This window comes from Eleginops maclovinus, chromosome 3, assembly GCF_036324505.1.
Source record: "Eleginops maclovinus isolate JMC-PN-2008 ecotype Puerto Natales chromosome 3, JC_Emac_rtc_rv5, whole genome shotgun sequence".
Taxonomy (NCBI): Eukaryota; Metazoa; Chordata; class Actinopteri; order Perciformes; family Eleginopidae; genus Eleginops; species Eleginops maclovinus.
The window spans coordinates 13066983-13082236 of NC_086351.1; the positions used below are offsets into that span (position 1 = coordinate 13066983).

General features: G+C 37.9%; 1 protein-coding gene and 1 long non-coding RNA gene across 2 annotated transcripts in view; one reads left to right on the forward strand and one right to left on the reverse strand.

The window, feature by feature from the left end:
• Positions 1-1391: 1391 nt before the first annotated feature.
• The window catches only part of LOC134862407 (uncharacterized), a 55798-nt gene continuing 41935 nt past the window's right edge, over positions 1392-15254 (forward strand). The window contains exon 1 of the long non-coding RNA XR_010165506.1: positions 1392-1474. This is a non-coding gene — a long non-coding RNA (uncharacterized LOC134862407). The remainder of the gene's footprint in view (positions 1475-15254) is intronic.
• On the reverse strand, positions 8470-12736 carry macc1 (MET transcriptional regulator MACC1). The gene is given in 9 exon segments (XM_063880334.1): positions 8470-8505; positions 8507-8545; positions 8547-8588; positions 8590-8601; positions 8692-8784; positions 8786-8881; positions 9083-11124; positions 11227-11349; positions 12580-12736. Coding segments are annotated over 9 exon segments (2550 nt in total). The 5' UTR covers positions 12647-12736.

Below are 15254 nucleotides of genomic sequence, written 5' to 3' on the forward strand. Positions count from 1 at the left end.
TTGAGGATCGCACAATCTGACTAAAGTTAGATAGATAGATAGATAGATAGATAGATAGATAGATAGATAGATAGATAGATAGATAGATAGATAGATAGATAGATAGATAGATAGATAGATAGATAGATAGATAGATAGATAGATAGATAGATAGATAGATAGATAGATAGATAGATAGATAGATCTATTTCAACCTTACTAGCTCGCAGCATAATACATCAAAATAAAATAAAAACTCCAGCAACCCTTAGCAGGCAGTTTAAATTATGTGAAGTAGTACAACACTAACTCTCCTCTGAACCGCAGCTGTGTTCCCATCTCCCCCAGATTTCGGCTCACCTCTGCTCCTCCCTGTGTGTCAGTTAGAGGCGACCTCCTCCTCCTCCTGCAGTTAGACCAATCTGTCAGGACACAATGGGCTACCTCTCCAGCTATGTTGTTTTTGGAAGGGGAATCCTCCAGCTCCGCTTGTTCTCCCTCTTGGTTGACAGAAATTAGCAATGAAGACACTCTTCTTGGAGGGATTTTATCTCGGCTGACGAGACTTTTACGTTTTATTACTCTTAGGGTTTTGTTTACTTTCACTGATCATGTGGAAGATGTGGGATCATGTCCAGCTGAGATATCTTCAAGATGTGGAGTCATTCAGCTTGATGATCACCTTTGACATTCTTGTTAGAACAGCAAAAAGATCATCATCTAAGTTTGACAATTTATTTGATTTTCACAAAATAGATCCCTTCATAAACAGTCAGATGACTTCTCTATTAGAAGAAAGTTCTAAAATATGTTAAAAGACATTATTCCTGTTGTGAAGAGTTGACACCTGCAGCTTCTGGTTGTTTTCTGCTGAACGTTTTTAAGTCATGATATGTAAAAGCATTGCGTGTTAGGAAGAATAAAGACAGAAGTGAATAACATAAGCAGCAATGGGTTACCGTACCTTGTGTATTTTAAATTATGTCAGGGTCTCTACAGTGGTGAAAATACCTTTTCACATTCAGTTCAGATTTTTCTTTTAGAAACATATTTAAAACTATACTTCATTGCTAAAGCCTACAAACTTCCTAGCCTTTTTACCTTGTGACCATTACATATAGAAATGGGTAGTTTGGGGCCCTTGTCATGTGTAAGGTTTCTGTACTTTTCAGGGGACCTATTAAATTGTCAGTCCCTGTAAAGCACATTGAATTGGAATTACCTATGTGTAGCCTGTGAAAGGTCCCCAATACAGTTTGATGGATTGATGATTAAGTTGATTTTCCCTTCCCTCAATATCTGTAAAGGCGAAAAAGGCATAGCCAACAAAAAATGCTCCGTTTGGGAGTGACTGGATTAGGTTTGGGGGTTATAAAGGCTGGTGCTTTTATTTTGAAAGAGTAATACCGGTAGAAGGGAAAACAACGCAGGTGTGTTCAAGGGAGGGAGTCGTGCGGTGTTTGTTTGGTTAGCACCTGGCCCACAAGAAAACAAGGTTTGTCAATACAGCATTTACTTTCGTGGTTCATATTGAATGGGTTTAGCCTATAGTGAAGTTTGGGTAGTCCGTGTAGCCTAACTTTTGAAATATTAGACTATTCATGCCGTCAATCTAACTGGAAATTATTTTGACTTGGTGTAATCCATCCACAACAAACAATTTGCTATTTGTTATTTCCTTCGAATGTTAGTCAGGAGCTCTCAAATCAACTTGAACCTAGCTAACATAACGTTATACTTTTCAAAATGATTGCATACATTGTCGGACTTGAATTCAGCCGTGACGTCACTCTTTAGTGTCCCCGCGTTTCTGTGTTGTGTTTTCTCCATGTTACTGCAATGTGTTGTCTAATTTGCTTGATCTATTTGAACGTGTTGCCTTAATTTTCATGGCACCCTATTGAAGGCTGACACATGGTAACATTTTGATTATTGGTTTTTGTGACCATTGTGTGTTCACAGAATTCTGGTCTACAGTTTTATCAGTAAACTTTTGTAGTTTTACCCCTTTCACAAGTTAAAGCTACGTACACTTTATAGCTAACAGTTAGTAAACTGCTTAAAACTCCCCCACCACCTATGACTACTGTAAAATACTGATTACATGACATGTTGACTTATTAATGCAATAACATTGTTTTATTAGTACTTTTATTTAAGTAAAGGATGTGAATACTTCTTACCTTGCTGGTACTATAAAAGTTACTTCATACAGAAGTCAGAAATGTGCATCCGGTAAGAAGGCCTAAGATTTGATGAGGAAATGCAGTCTGTTAATCATGACGGTTGAGTCAGATTTTGTGCTCTTTATAAAGAAGAAAACTGGCCAATTGAGAGGTACTCCTCATCAAATTATTTTTACTGGAATTCTTAACATTCCCATGCCTCATTCTCGGCTCTCCTCCATCTGGTTTTTAGATTATTGTCAAACTGGGAGTGTCACGGTTGGTCCATCAGGCCTGTCTGCAGACACGCTCTTTTCAGCTCCCCCAACACAATTGGTGTACACCTGACAAAACGTCTTGATAGCGAGATAGAATGTGATCACATCAACACAAATAAACGTGCCTTCTAACAGGGGAAACTGGAGAAAGACGGTGCCATCATTCCACTGGCAGCAAAGTAATCTCAGTAAATAAAGGACTTTGTTGTGGTCTGAGTTACAGATACTGCTCTCGGATGTTTATCAAGAATATTGGGGCTTATTTATATCTTGTAGTTTTCCTTCATCTTTATCACGGTTTTCTGACATGACAAAACTTTGTTTCTGTTAGGTTGTTTAATGGAAAAAGTGAGAGTGAGCGCAAAGTGAGGTGTCCAAGGATGTAGATGGTGATTACTCACAAAGCCGCTCCGAACGTTGCCAAACACTTCAGGTTGTTTTTTTCTACCCTGTGAGTCATTTGGTAACAGAGCTTCCTCCTTCCCAGCGGTGGTCATGGGAAGAGGCTCCAAGCAGGCGGTTAGTCAGCAGAAAGGCATTGGGCTCTGGGCAACAATCGACACCTTGTAACATACACCACAAACATTTCCAGCTTAAACTGGAAACAAACACACCAGTACAGGTTTCCCAAAAATGTTACAGGGTCTACATGTGTGATATGAAACCATTTGGATCCCTGGTTTTATTTATTTTTTAATTTTTTAAAAGCTTTATTTTTTGAGGAATATTTTTGCATCAGTATAATTTTGCTGTAGGTGTTGGCTTGCCCTGTATTTTCTTTTCCCGATGTTCATGGGTGGACTCCAACTATAGTGCATGTTGCTGTAGTTTTACTATTTGATCCTTTACTGAGTGACTTAAAGATGTGATGAATGAAGTGCAACCATAGAAACTGTAAACCTTTTTCTGACGTTTTTAATTGCTGAACTTTCTCCTCTTTCACATCATCTATTACCAAATTATTGCGATGCCATAAGAAAAGCCAAGGAGGCCGGTGGAGTGGAGGAGACACCACCACTACTTTTGCAGCCAGCATAAATCACCAGGCTAATAAATTGAAAGCTAAATGACTTCTTGCCCTTCACATATATCATGGAGGTAAACCAAATGAAGCCTTATATACCCTAGAGGACATAGGAATGCTTCTGTTCATAACAGTGATTTGTGTATTAACCCCATTGCTGTTAGCTGCAGAAATCTGAGTCAAACCTGTTTAGACTCATACATGTTTACATATAGCAGCATGGTTGTTTATATCACACATTTTGTTTTTAAGATTATTAGAAAAAAAACAAATCCAACTTTTTTTCCCTTCATTTATCCTTTAATATTTTTTTATTCAGAAATGTATCAAATAAAAAAGCAACAAAAAAATGTTGTAGCATGAAATAAATGAATATTGTGTAGCGTTACATTTATACAAACATGACATGCAATGCTGAGTAATTCAGGAAACTCATCGTTTGTGCAGCTGTTGTGAGTTTATTTTTGTATCTGAGACATGATTATACCCTCCTTATCTATTCATTTATGTATTTGTTTAATAGGTGTTGTTTAGCATTTACACATGGAACTTAACACAGATGAGAAACAGGACAACCAATGAATCGCTCATAACATCTATACAATGGCGCCACCCATTGGAACAAATCTGTCGGGTGTTTAGAGGCAAATATTTATTATTTTCCTCAATAAGAGTGAATTAAAGGTCTAACAATTGTGATTACAGCCAGGATGAGAACTCATGGATATGAAAGTTGAGTTACTGGGAAAATGTAACAATTTTCAGACAGGAAGCATGATGCAAAGGATAGGCAACATCTTCTCAGCTAATTCATCATTCACATTTCTATTAAAAAAAGACGCTCTAATGGACCAAGTTGTTTTTGGCAGTTAGCTGGGATAAGAGCCAGATGAAACAGCAATCTCAGCATTTCTTTTCCTCCTCCTTAAAGAAAATAAAATCCCGCCAACCTCTCCTTAATCCCGGCTGAATCACCACGTCAGACTGCACCGCTGAGATGGGCTTTGTTTGTGAGGTCTCACCTTGTCTGAAAATGGTCTGTTCTGAGACGCCTTTTGAAATGCAATCTGGGTGAGTAGTTACCTTGAATGAAAAAACAGGTTACAGATGAAGTATGTTGAACAAACATAATGCACATAGCAGAAACAAAACCACCGAATTTTGGATATGTGCCCAGTTTAACCATTACTGGACTCTAGAAATTGCTGCTGAATTTAAGGGATGCATTTAAGAGTGTGTGAGAATATTTTCAGAGTAAGATTTTGCTCCCCAGCGAATGCACAGGAGACGGAAGATGTGTTTTCCTTATTACAGCTGAATACTGACAGGCAGGAGAACTTGGTGTCGCAGAGGTTTGGCAGGAGTGTTGTTGACAAGGACTGCTTAATGTGTTAAATTGTTAATGTGTTAGAGGAACAGCAGTGGCTCATTTTGGCAGGGAACTCTGTGAAACACAACAGCAGCCTGAAAGAAACTGTGGACATAAATACATCTGATGACTTTAATATATATTCTTTTTTTGACATTAAAGTCCCACTGCGATTAGTCTGTCCAGGGTTTAAATGAGAGATGATATATTCAGCCCATCCTACAACTAAAAGTGCTCTTTTGTGAGGGAAGTGGTTAAAATAAGACAGACAGTGGTCTAATGAGAAGTGGATGTGAAAATGCGGTACGTCAAAAAGAGACAGTTGCTTAAGGCAAAGCATTGTGGTCGTTCTGTTGTGGTATGGAGTTAATTTTGCTGGTGTATATTTCCTGCTCCATAAACTGGGTATATGCCAGGAAACTCAAAGCATGCAAAATAGTTTTCTCCTAATAGGAGATAAGTCATTCAGAACAACAAGGCCCGTAATTATGGTGAACAAAAGCTAATGGTCAAAAGAAATGTTGACTAATGAGCCAAAATATTCTGTGCAAGGAAAAAAGCACAGGTGGAAACACAAAACACTTCACTACTGAGGTTGAAGCAGGCTTTTTGAGTGATTTTAACATAAATATTCCTAAGCAAGAAAATGCTTAGCACAATTAATGAGACTGGAACAATGGAAGATAAAGAGGGGCTGAGAAGACTGGTTATATTATACGCTGAAAGTCAGTGAATGAATGAACATCCAGAGACATGGAGAGCAGATTGTGGAGGACTTTGCGGTTCTCACACCTCCAATAATACAGTTTTCTTTCTGATTTTATAACTTGGTTTAACAGAAGAAGCTAGATTTTTGTTGACATGTATTGCAATTTCTGTTTCTTTACTGCCTGTGTTTTGTATCTCCTTGTTTTTAAATTTAATTTCATATACATTTATTTTTAGCAAAGGAGAATTGAAACTGACTCTTAGGTATAGTTTTCAGTTATAGCAGGAAGAAAGACACGTTACTGTTAAGCCTAGTGATCTGCACATGTTGAAGACTATCTTTAAGAAGGACTGCAGTTAGACATATTTAAATGAACCATCAACATAGTATTTATCTGTTTTTACTCATTGCTTGAATACAAATTAAAAAAAGTTTATTTTTTTCCGTCTGTTTTTTAATTACATTTCTTTTAAGCTGCTAAATACATTTTGCCTGCATATTGTGCTACACCATTTTTCTTCTGTTCTTCAGTCCTAACTCAGACAGGCACCGACATTCATAATAATGACCTTATCTGCACTCTCTGCTATAAAAGGCTCCTAAAACAAAAGCAGTCACATCTCATTAGTCACAAAGTGAAACGCTTCCCTGCCTCTGAAAAGTGGTGTCTTTTTTTAAATTTGTGCCGTGAAAATGCTTCATCTGTGTCCCTCATTTAGCTTTCACACTGTCAGGGCTTCACCCTGCGCCTTGTTGTGAGTCAAATATCCTTCATAATATACTGTATATTATGACTTTTATCATCTTTTACCTTTTTTTGAGCCATTATGTTTGTAATTCCATATAATTAAAAGATATTTTTTATTACACCGTTTCTTACTTTTCGGTAACTTCTGATATCTTGCATTGTAACTGAGCCCATGACACTGGTCATAATAGATAATCACAGCTGCAGCAACACTATTCAGTATAGCTATTTAATCATTGTTGTTGCTTCTATTACTAATTAATTATTTATCTATGATTAGTCATATGTTTAAGCTTCAGGGAGATAAACATACTCTCACTTAAACAGTGAACCTCTGTGTTTGAGGGACTCCCCTATTAAATTCCTTAAACTTCGTTATGATAATATCTTTCAAGTTGCGGAATTCCTCTATTTTTCAGGAAATACCATTTGAGGCATTAATCAAAAAGTTTGTGCCATGATCAGAAAATAATCTTCAACAAGTTAGGTTCCCTGTACTTTACTTGCTTTCGGAGAAGTGACACAGTTTTGGTTGAACCAGAGCGCTAAAGGGGCAAAACAAATGAGAACCATACAACCAATTTTGAGACAGGTGTCAGATTTTTAAAATGTTTTAAAACAAAGTTAGTTATTTCAGTGACAGAAAACTCAGCAGGTGTTGTTTGCTAAACATGATAATAACATAATATCTTTGGAGTTCCCTCTAAACTCAAACTGTTTATCATCAACCATTACAAATAAAATACAATCTTACAATCACTCTTAGCTCAGATTGAATCAGCACCCTCTGTTGCCTGATACCATTTTTATTTGATTTACTTTTCCCGAGGTGCATTCTGTGAGCCAATGGAAAGTTAGTTCAGCACTCTGTTTGATAGAGACCTGGCACACAATGCTCCGGGCTGAAACTAGCTTAGATAAACAGTGTGGGGAAAAGCAAACAGAAAATCAGGGGAAAACACTTGAGGGAAATGTCATTTGTTTCTCTGGAGAGATTAAACACTACTTAATCTAAAGATGTCACATAAACTGTTTAGTATTGAATTATAATTTAGCAGTTGTATATATTGTATAACATAATAGTAGCACTCAGTTATTTAAAAAAACAGATTCAATAGTTTATTTTTTATTTATTTTTATCTTATGCAACACACCTCCATGTCAGAGTCAAAGATATCAATCACTGTTAAACATTTCAGAGAATGAAGCCCTGCGTACTGTGTATGGCACCACTTTGAACTATGAAGTTTGCATTTCATAATGAGAACCTGATCATACAAACATCATATAGCTTATGAAATGATCCGCTTTGAACATATCTCAAAGATTACAGTATAAAAAATAGAACGTACATTAATATTTGTAACAGTAGTTAATGACACTTGTGTAGTAGCATCTTCATGGTTTGTTCACTGGCAGCAGGTTTTCACTTTGGTAGAACATTGTCATTCATAGGCACACAAACTCCAATAAAGAGTATTGTACTGTCTGTACTGAAGCCTTTGAGATTGTTAGTTAGCAACAGTGTTCACATTATTATATTATTAACTACTTACAATATATTACAGAACACTTACACTTAAAAATCCTTTGATACAAACCTTCCTTTCTAGAAAAACAACAGCTAATACAGTCAATGATTTGAGCAATGTAGAAGAACAAATCAAACTGGATACATATCAAATATTTTACCTTCTCTTTACGTGATACACCTTGCATTGTATTAATGTATTGGGCAATTTTAGCTTACCGTTAAAAGGAATACATTATAAAACACATTTCAACACCTGTTGATGTTATTGACACCCAGGTCAGCTGTATCAGTGTGGAAGTACTGACCTCATAGCATTTGACTTTAAATGATAAACTATAATGAACTTTCACGTTAAGGCTTCATCACATTTGACATATACATGGATAAAGTGACCCTCTGCACTTCATTTTCTTCTCTTTTCATGATGAAGGGATATTTCTTCACAGAAAGAACATTTTTACCTTCACTAAGTTCAACATTATCCCTACGTAAATTAATAAGTAGCTCTAATGCTTAAGAAAACATACAACAACAAAAAAAGTACATGAAAAACACACTATTGTGAATGATTCATCGAGGCATGTCCTCACTAAGTGGCTGCGTAAAGTTAGAATTTGGATATCGAGGCAGTTTGCTGTTGATTCAGGGCCCCAGTCAGCTGCCTCACTGTCTGGTGGCAGGGTTTTTCATTTTGTCCAGTGGCCAGGTGCAGATCCTGGATCATGTCCCTGTAGCTGTCCTCCGTACCTCAGACTCCAGGAGTACAGGAAGTCATAGGCGGGGCTTCCACATCGACTGATGGGAAACAAAGGAATACATTTTTAGAAAAAACTTGCATGATATTCACCAAATAAATGCCCCAAGATCATGACTGTTCAAACTGACCTGTGCCCCGACTTCTCCGCTCTTCCCTCGGTGTGGTGCCTCGTAACCCGCTATCTGAGCGCTGGAGAGTTTCCCCATCTTCTCACCGAGCTCCCCGCCATCTGACTCCCAGCTCGACAGCGGTGGACAAAATGACTGTGTTCTGGATCACTTGGGCCACGAGATTCACCGAGTCCATCTTCAATAGAGCCTGCCGTGGTAAACACAGAGAAAAAGAGTCACAAAACCACCGCAGGCACAGGACTTCAGCATTCAGACTATGAAATTGCTATAGCATGACAACATAAGTGTGCATATTTCTTCTTATTTCTTCTCCTTCAAATATTTTTTCAGTTCTATTTTTTTTACGGGGATTTACCAGAGTATAAACATACAGTTTGTCTCTACTTACCACCAAGAGCTCATGCAGAAACTTTTTCTTGCTCTTCTCAGCGTGACAGTCTTCCTTCAGTTTTTCCAGCACGCAGGCCACTTTATCCACCTCAGATTCAGCGTGTCTCCGTAATATGGTGTCCAGAGACAGTTTGCTGTACCCTAAAGCATCGGAGAAACCTCTCCAGCTGGTTATGTGCTCGGTGACCAGTGTCTGGATGGCTGAGTACATGTAGGTAAGCTTCTTGAAGGGCAGTGTCATGTGGTCCAAGAGGACCTCTGTGGTGATTTGTATGCCGGTGAAGTCCATCACCTGGTCCCTGGTTATGAGCTTAACATTTTTGCAGTGAACCAAACCAGTCCTGCCTCGGAGGAATCCGATATACCACTCCTTTGCTTTCGAGTTACCCACTGACCTCACTGTCTCCTTGGATAGGAGAGCCACCGTGTCCCCCTTGAAATACTCCAGAAGGTAGTCTACACGTGGCTGGCGGAGAACTGACTTCAGGGCGACACCATACAACTGTAGGTTCACAGGTCTGTCTGTGAATTTTTTCAAATCTGGAACCTTTTCTTCAGGAATGGATGAGCTTCTTACCATTTCACTTTGCTTTTCTGTGAGCCTTGGCGCTCGCTTTTCTGACCTGATGGGTGCTGCTGGAGGGGAAGGCACCTCGAAATGTGCCACAGTTGCAGCGTTAGAGTCCTGCACTTGTAGATCTAATTTGAAAGGATTCATTTCTGTGTTACTAGCACAAGATAAGGCAACTGGCAGATGCAAAACTGTTCCTATTTTGAGTTGACTTTCTCTCACTTCTTTCAGTTTGTCCTCAGGTTTGACTTTAAAAATCGAGTTTGTGAGACTGATAGCAACATGCAGGTTGTTCAGTTTGTCAGGTTTAAACCCATGTTTTCCCCAAAGCTGCAGCAAAAGAGGAGGCACGTTTTTGTTTCCTCGGAAGGTAACTGAAAATGGAAGCCTCGGAGGGACATCCTCATGACCGCAAACTACTATTACAACCTTGAATGATGGATGGATGTACCTTGGACCATAAACTGCCACTGTGATTTGGCGATGAAGGTAATCCCACACTGATTTAGCAGGAGACTGGATTGCAGATGCCTCTGCCACTGCTATCACATAAAAATGCGTCTTTAGGTCCTGCAACTTCATCTGTAACATGTCTTTATAAATGTAACAGTCGCTCACTTTAAGATAAGGCCCCTCTTTTTTGTGGGACACCAGCCCAACAACAGTAGTCATCATCTGACTCAAAGGGTCGCTCTTCACCTCTCCAGCCAGTTTCATCTCCAGAGAGATGCACTCCTTTATGTTGATGTTGCTGAGCACAACCTCTAGAAGCGGACTCAGGGTTGTCACATAGTTGTTGTTGAGTCCAGGAGGGGGGTTTAGTAGTGCCTTAAGTGTAACTTCCTGGACTTCTCCAGGGGGAACATGACCTTCTGGGATATGGATACTAATATCGGAGCCGGGCAACTGCACTGAACCTCCAGTGTGGCCGATCTTGCAGATAACCTGAAAGTCTGTGGCCTGTGTCTGAGCCCACCCTGGACTCTGGCTCATCAGATTTAAGTCCAGACATGAGCGAGTGAGCTGCCTGTGGCTCAGCCAGGCCATCTTGTAGGCCTCTCTGTCATTCTTTAGCCACTCAAAATCTGGGTTAAGCACTGGCCCCGGCGGTTTGAAGCTGTTCTCCCGTTTTGGCACTTTTTTGTCCAGATCTTCCAAGATGTCAGAAGCACTTCTCCATCTCCCAGATTTGTTGCTGACTTTGTGTTTGTTTTCCAAAAACTTCCCCACATTGCCTTCATCTGAAGAGGTGCTTATGGCGTCGTCGTCATTTGTGTCCAAATGTTTTTCATTGTCTTGATTTACATTTAATGTGTTGGAAATGTGTTTGTCTGTGCTGCTGTGTACAATGTCATCTAAAAAAGGATTTGATCTGGAGAGTTTGTTCCAAAAGGGATTTTGTGAGTGAGATGAACTTGCAACTTCTGGTTGTATAAGTGGCCACTCAGAGTTCGGGGTCACACAAACACCTGTGAAAATATTTAGAATTTTGTTAAGACGTCTGTTAACATTATCAGAAGGTTTTTTGATTTAGAGCACAGGCTTCCTCTGCTTCAAAGGGAAAAAGTTACCGTTAAGGTTGTCACTGGTTGAGGCCTTGTCATCCAGATCAATCAGTGTTCCCTCAGATTTGCTCCGCATGAGACTTCCAACACGATTGAAGGACCTTGCTCTTGCAGCTGCCATATTTTCATCTGTAAACATACAAACTTCTTTAAATATTTTAATCAACCTGCAGCTTTTACCATTAAATAAAATAAAAATGTTATTTAGTCCTATAGCAAGGAAGTAGAACAAAATAAGTTTCAAATATATAAAACTTTACTTGGGTCACAGCAAAAAGTGCAAGAAGAATATTAAAACCCATATTTATTTATTAAATCATCGAGGGCTAAAACAATTTATCAAGTAATTTATCAGTTTATCAGAAAATAAATTGGCAACAATATTAATTACATTATCATTGTTGTTCTTATCATTGCAAAAATAAGCTTTGGAAAAGTTCAGTTTTCTTAATGTCCCTTTCATAGTAAATCAAAAATGTAACTTAAACTAGATAAAGGGTTAAGTGTCAGTTTTTATACTTTTCATCCTCTTAATTATGATTTAAAGAAAATAGACGGATAGATATTGATTTAAATAAAAGTAATCCTGAGTTTCAGGCCTACACATAACCAGACGTATATTTTAAATGCTGTGACAAGCGATGACAACTAGCACCTACACAACAAAAGACATGAGAGTAAGGTTATTGTTTGCTCTAAACTACCCTCCGCACAGTGTGCCTCAGGCTTGCTGCTGTCTGTTACAGAAAAACTGTTTCTAAGCATGGAATAAAGCCTGAACTCTTCAGTCTGTCACTGTTTGCGTAAAAGGACTCTACCCATTCATGACTTGTCACAGTGAGTCAGTCATTAATAATGTGGTTACTTACACCAGTGCACAAAAACAGGTTAGGCTTGTCGAGCCTATGACACAGTTGTCAGTTCCCTCAGCACTTCTGCCTATGACTGAAGTGCAGTGCCACTGTACTAGAGACTGTAATTATGTATATTCTGAGCAAATACTGCATGGCAGCATTATTCACTTTGCACTGTACTGAGATCCCTGTAGTACATACACTCAATACCAAATAAACGAATCCGATCATAATCTGGTTGCTGTTTGTTTTATTTGTTTAATCAGATGGAACTATTCTCAAACTAACCTGACATTCTGTATTAATCCAGAATAATGAACGAGCAAACATTAAACGTCAGCTTGACAAACCACAGCCAACAATCACACTGACATGTAGCCTGACAGCGTCTCAACAGGTGTGTGGATACTCAGAAGTTACACGATGACAAATCAATCCTATATAGGACACTTTCCATTATGAGAAAGCGACAAAAATAAATACCAAATAGAAAGTTTGGTCTTACCGTCGGCATGAGTTAGTTGTAGTTTGTTTCGGACCGCTGGCAGGGAAGGAGGTAAGCCCACTATCATTTACACTTTTTTTTTCTTGGGCGTGTCTATGATGTTCACTTCCTTACGCTACAGCGGTTTACTCGGTTTGCTCTCAGGCATCGCGCATTTTGGGACAGGCAGTTTGATAACAATACAGGAACCCCGACGGAGGAGTGGCTTCTCTCGGTTTAGAACTACAGTACCCGAAATGCACCTCTCTGTTTATGCACGAGACTTACGACACCTGATACTGAGCGATACCTGGAGTTTCGACTGGAGAATGAGTTTAGTGATAAGCATGAGAACAAGCCTGCACACTTTGTTTCAAGGTTACTTATTGGACAAACAAGGTTAACCCACCAAGTTAGCAATTAGCCTAAAGATAAATATTATATATATTTACACTGAATTATCTTGTGAATGCAGCAGGTCCTTTTATACTTGATGCAGTGTATTAGTAAGCCATAAATAATAAAACATAAATATGTGTATTTCTTCTTAATGCTTTGTCATTGATTTGCAACTTATTTCAATAACAGAGATAGTTCAGTTTGGTTGATTTTACTGTCTGTCACTATCACCTCTGTTTTAAATTACCTTTAGATCAAAGCCAAGCTGAACTATAATCTCATCAAGGAAACAAGTCATGCTATCTATTTACCAGCTTTATACAGATTTACTGTGACGAATGGCTGAATAGATCACTAATGGATATTGTTGTTTGATATTTAATTGTTATAGAAAGAATACAAGAAAACCACTATTTAAAGATAAGGTATACTTTATTGATCTCAAATTGAGAGAACCGTTTCGATGCAGCAGCAAGCAAAACAAAGTATTGCACATATTTAGAAATAAAAAAAGAGAAAAAACTAAACTATTGATATGATATAAACATCTTAAAATAGAAGATAAAACAGAACTAAAAGAGTAAAAATATAAAAGTTGACCGTGATTATAAAAATATGTAAACTCTGACAAATAAAACACTATTGACGGGCATATTAAATGAAATATAAAAGTAAAATAAAGCTTAGCACAGTGAAGGTATAAGTTCAGTTAACAAAGAGAAACTATGGAGAAGTGAGTTCTCTGCCAGCCAGAGGTGAGTTGTTATAAAGTGTGGTTGCTGTTGGCAGGAATGTTTTCCTGTATCTGTCTTTGTATTTCAGCTATTTACAAAAGTGCAGTTGCATGCCAAAGCGTATGAAAAGTAATATCCTCATTTACCTGTTTGAGGGAAGCCTACTGTTTGTTTTACAACTGTTATCTATGTCGATGCATATCCATGATGAAGTTTTAAAATGTTCTGTCAGAGATGTTGTCTTTGGATGCAGGCCCTCGCATCCAAGCTCTGAAGGAATGTTACTAAGCCCTCTTGAGTAGATTATGAATGTTCATGTAGCCAATGTGGTCAGTGGAAGCAACAGCGTGGACTTCAAGTCTAATTAAAATCCCCCTACTAGAAAAGTAAAACTTGTTGTTGTTTTGTAACTAAATGTCTCGCTATTTTACAGAATTTACTATGAACCGAAGTTGTGCATATGTAGCCGGTGTAAACTGGGGCAATATACAACCTAACAGACAAATTATGCTTACCTCTCATTCCACCAGAACACAGTTGCAATAATGTCATTGTCAGCACTGGCTTTAGTATAAAGTATCTAAAGCAGATGTGTGAGCAAATCCTGCTACCTTGTGGCTGTTTTTAAAATAAGGTTGGATGCTCTTGTCTACTTGATGATTTCTATTTTTAACTAATCTTACTAATAAAATAAAAACTAATCTTAATATGCAATACCTCTGTATCTAAAGCCTAATATAGCTTATTCCTTCGTGTGTAGACTTGTATTCGTATCCAAAAAGTCAATTCAAACACATACATGCTGCTGATTCCATCTTTACTTTTCAAAATGACTAAACCTTTTTAATTATGGAAAAACTCAGAAAGAAGCTGTTCATATTTTCTCATCTATATTTTGATACATTGATTGGCCTATGCTTGAAAGTAACTTTTGAACATGTATGTTGCCTATTCGATAGGTCTTGATCTAAACAGAATTGTAGGTATACAGTGTCTCAAACAAAAATAGCTTCCTGTTTAACATTGAAGGAATGTTAATTGCTAAACCCTATTTTTACATGCTGCAATTAAACGCATTCTCATCAAATAAGACAAACTGAATTTAAGGCTCACATTTAGAAAGTTATGCATGTGTGCCACTTGGTGGAGCCACTTCTCCATTCTTTTGGTCAGACTTTAAAGTGTTTTTAAAAAAAAAGTTGAATCTAAAACCTAAGAGCTGTAGCCAATCAACAATATAAGGCTCTGTCTGCTAAGTCAAACACATTTTGAAAAGCCAAAATAAAGCTGTAACTTGGAATTCTTGCCTGAAATATGTGTTGGTTCATTGATGAGCAAAATAAATGCCATTAAATGTTCTTTTGATCACCTTACTGTCACAGTTCTCATTGTGATATTCTATTTTACATTCTATCTATACATCATTGTCATAGTGATAGGAAAGCTTTGAACCCAGTTTGTAAAGTCTGACATTTGTTACAAAAATAAACCTTTTAAAAGCCAACAAAACATAACTTGTACTAAAAATATTATCTTTCACCAAGGTGCTGGCTGATGTCTTAC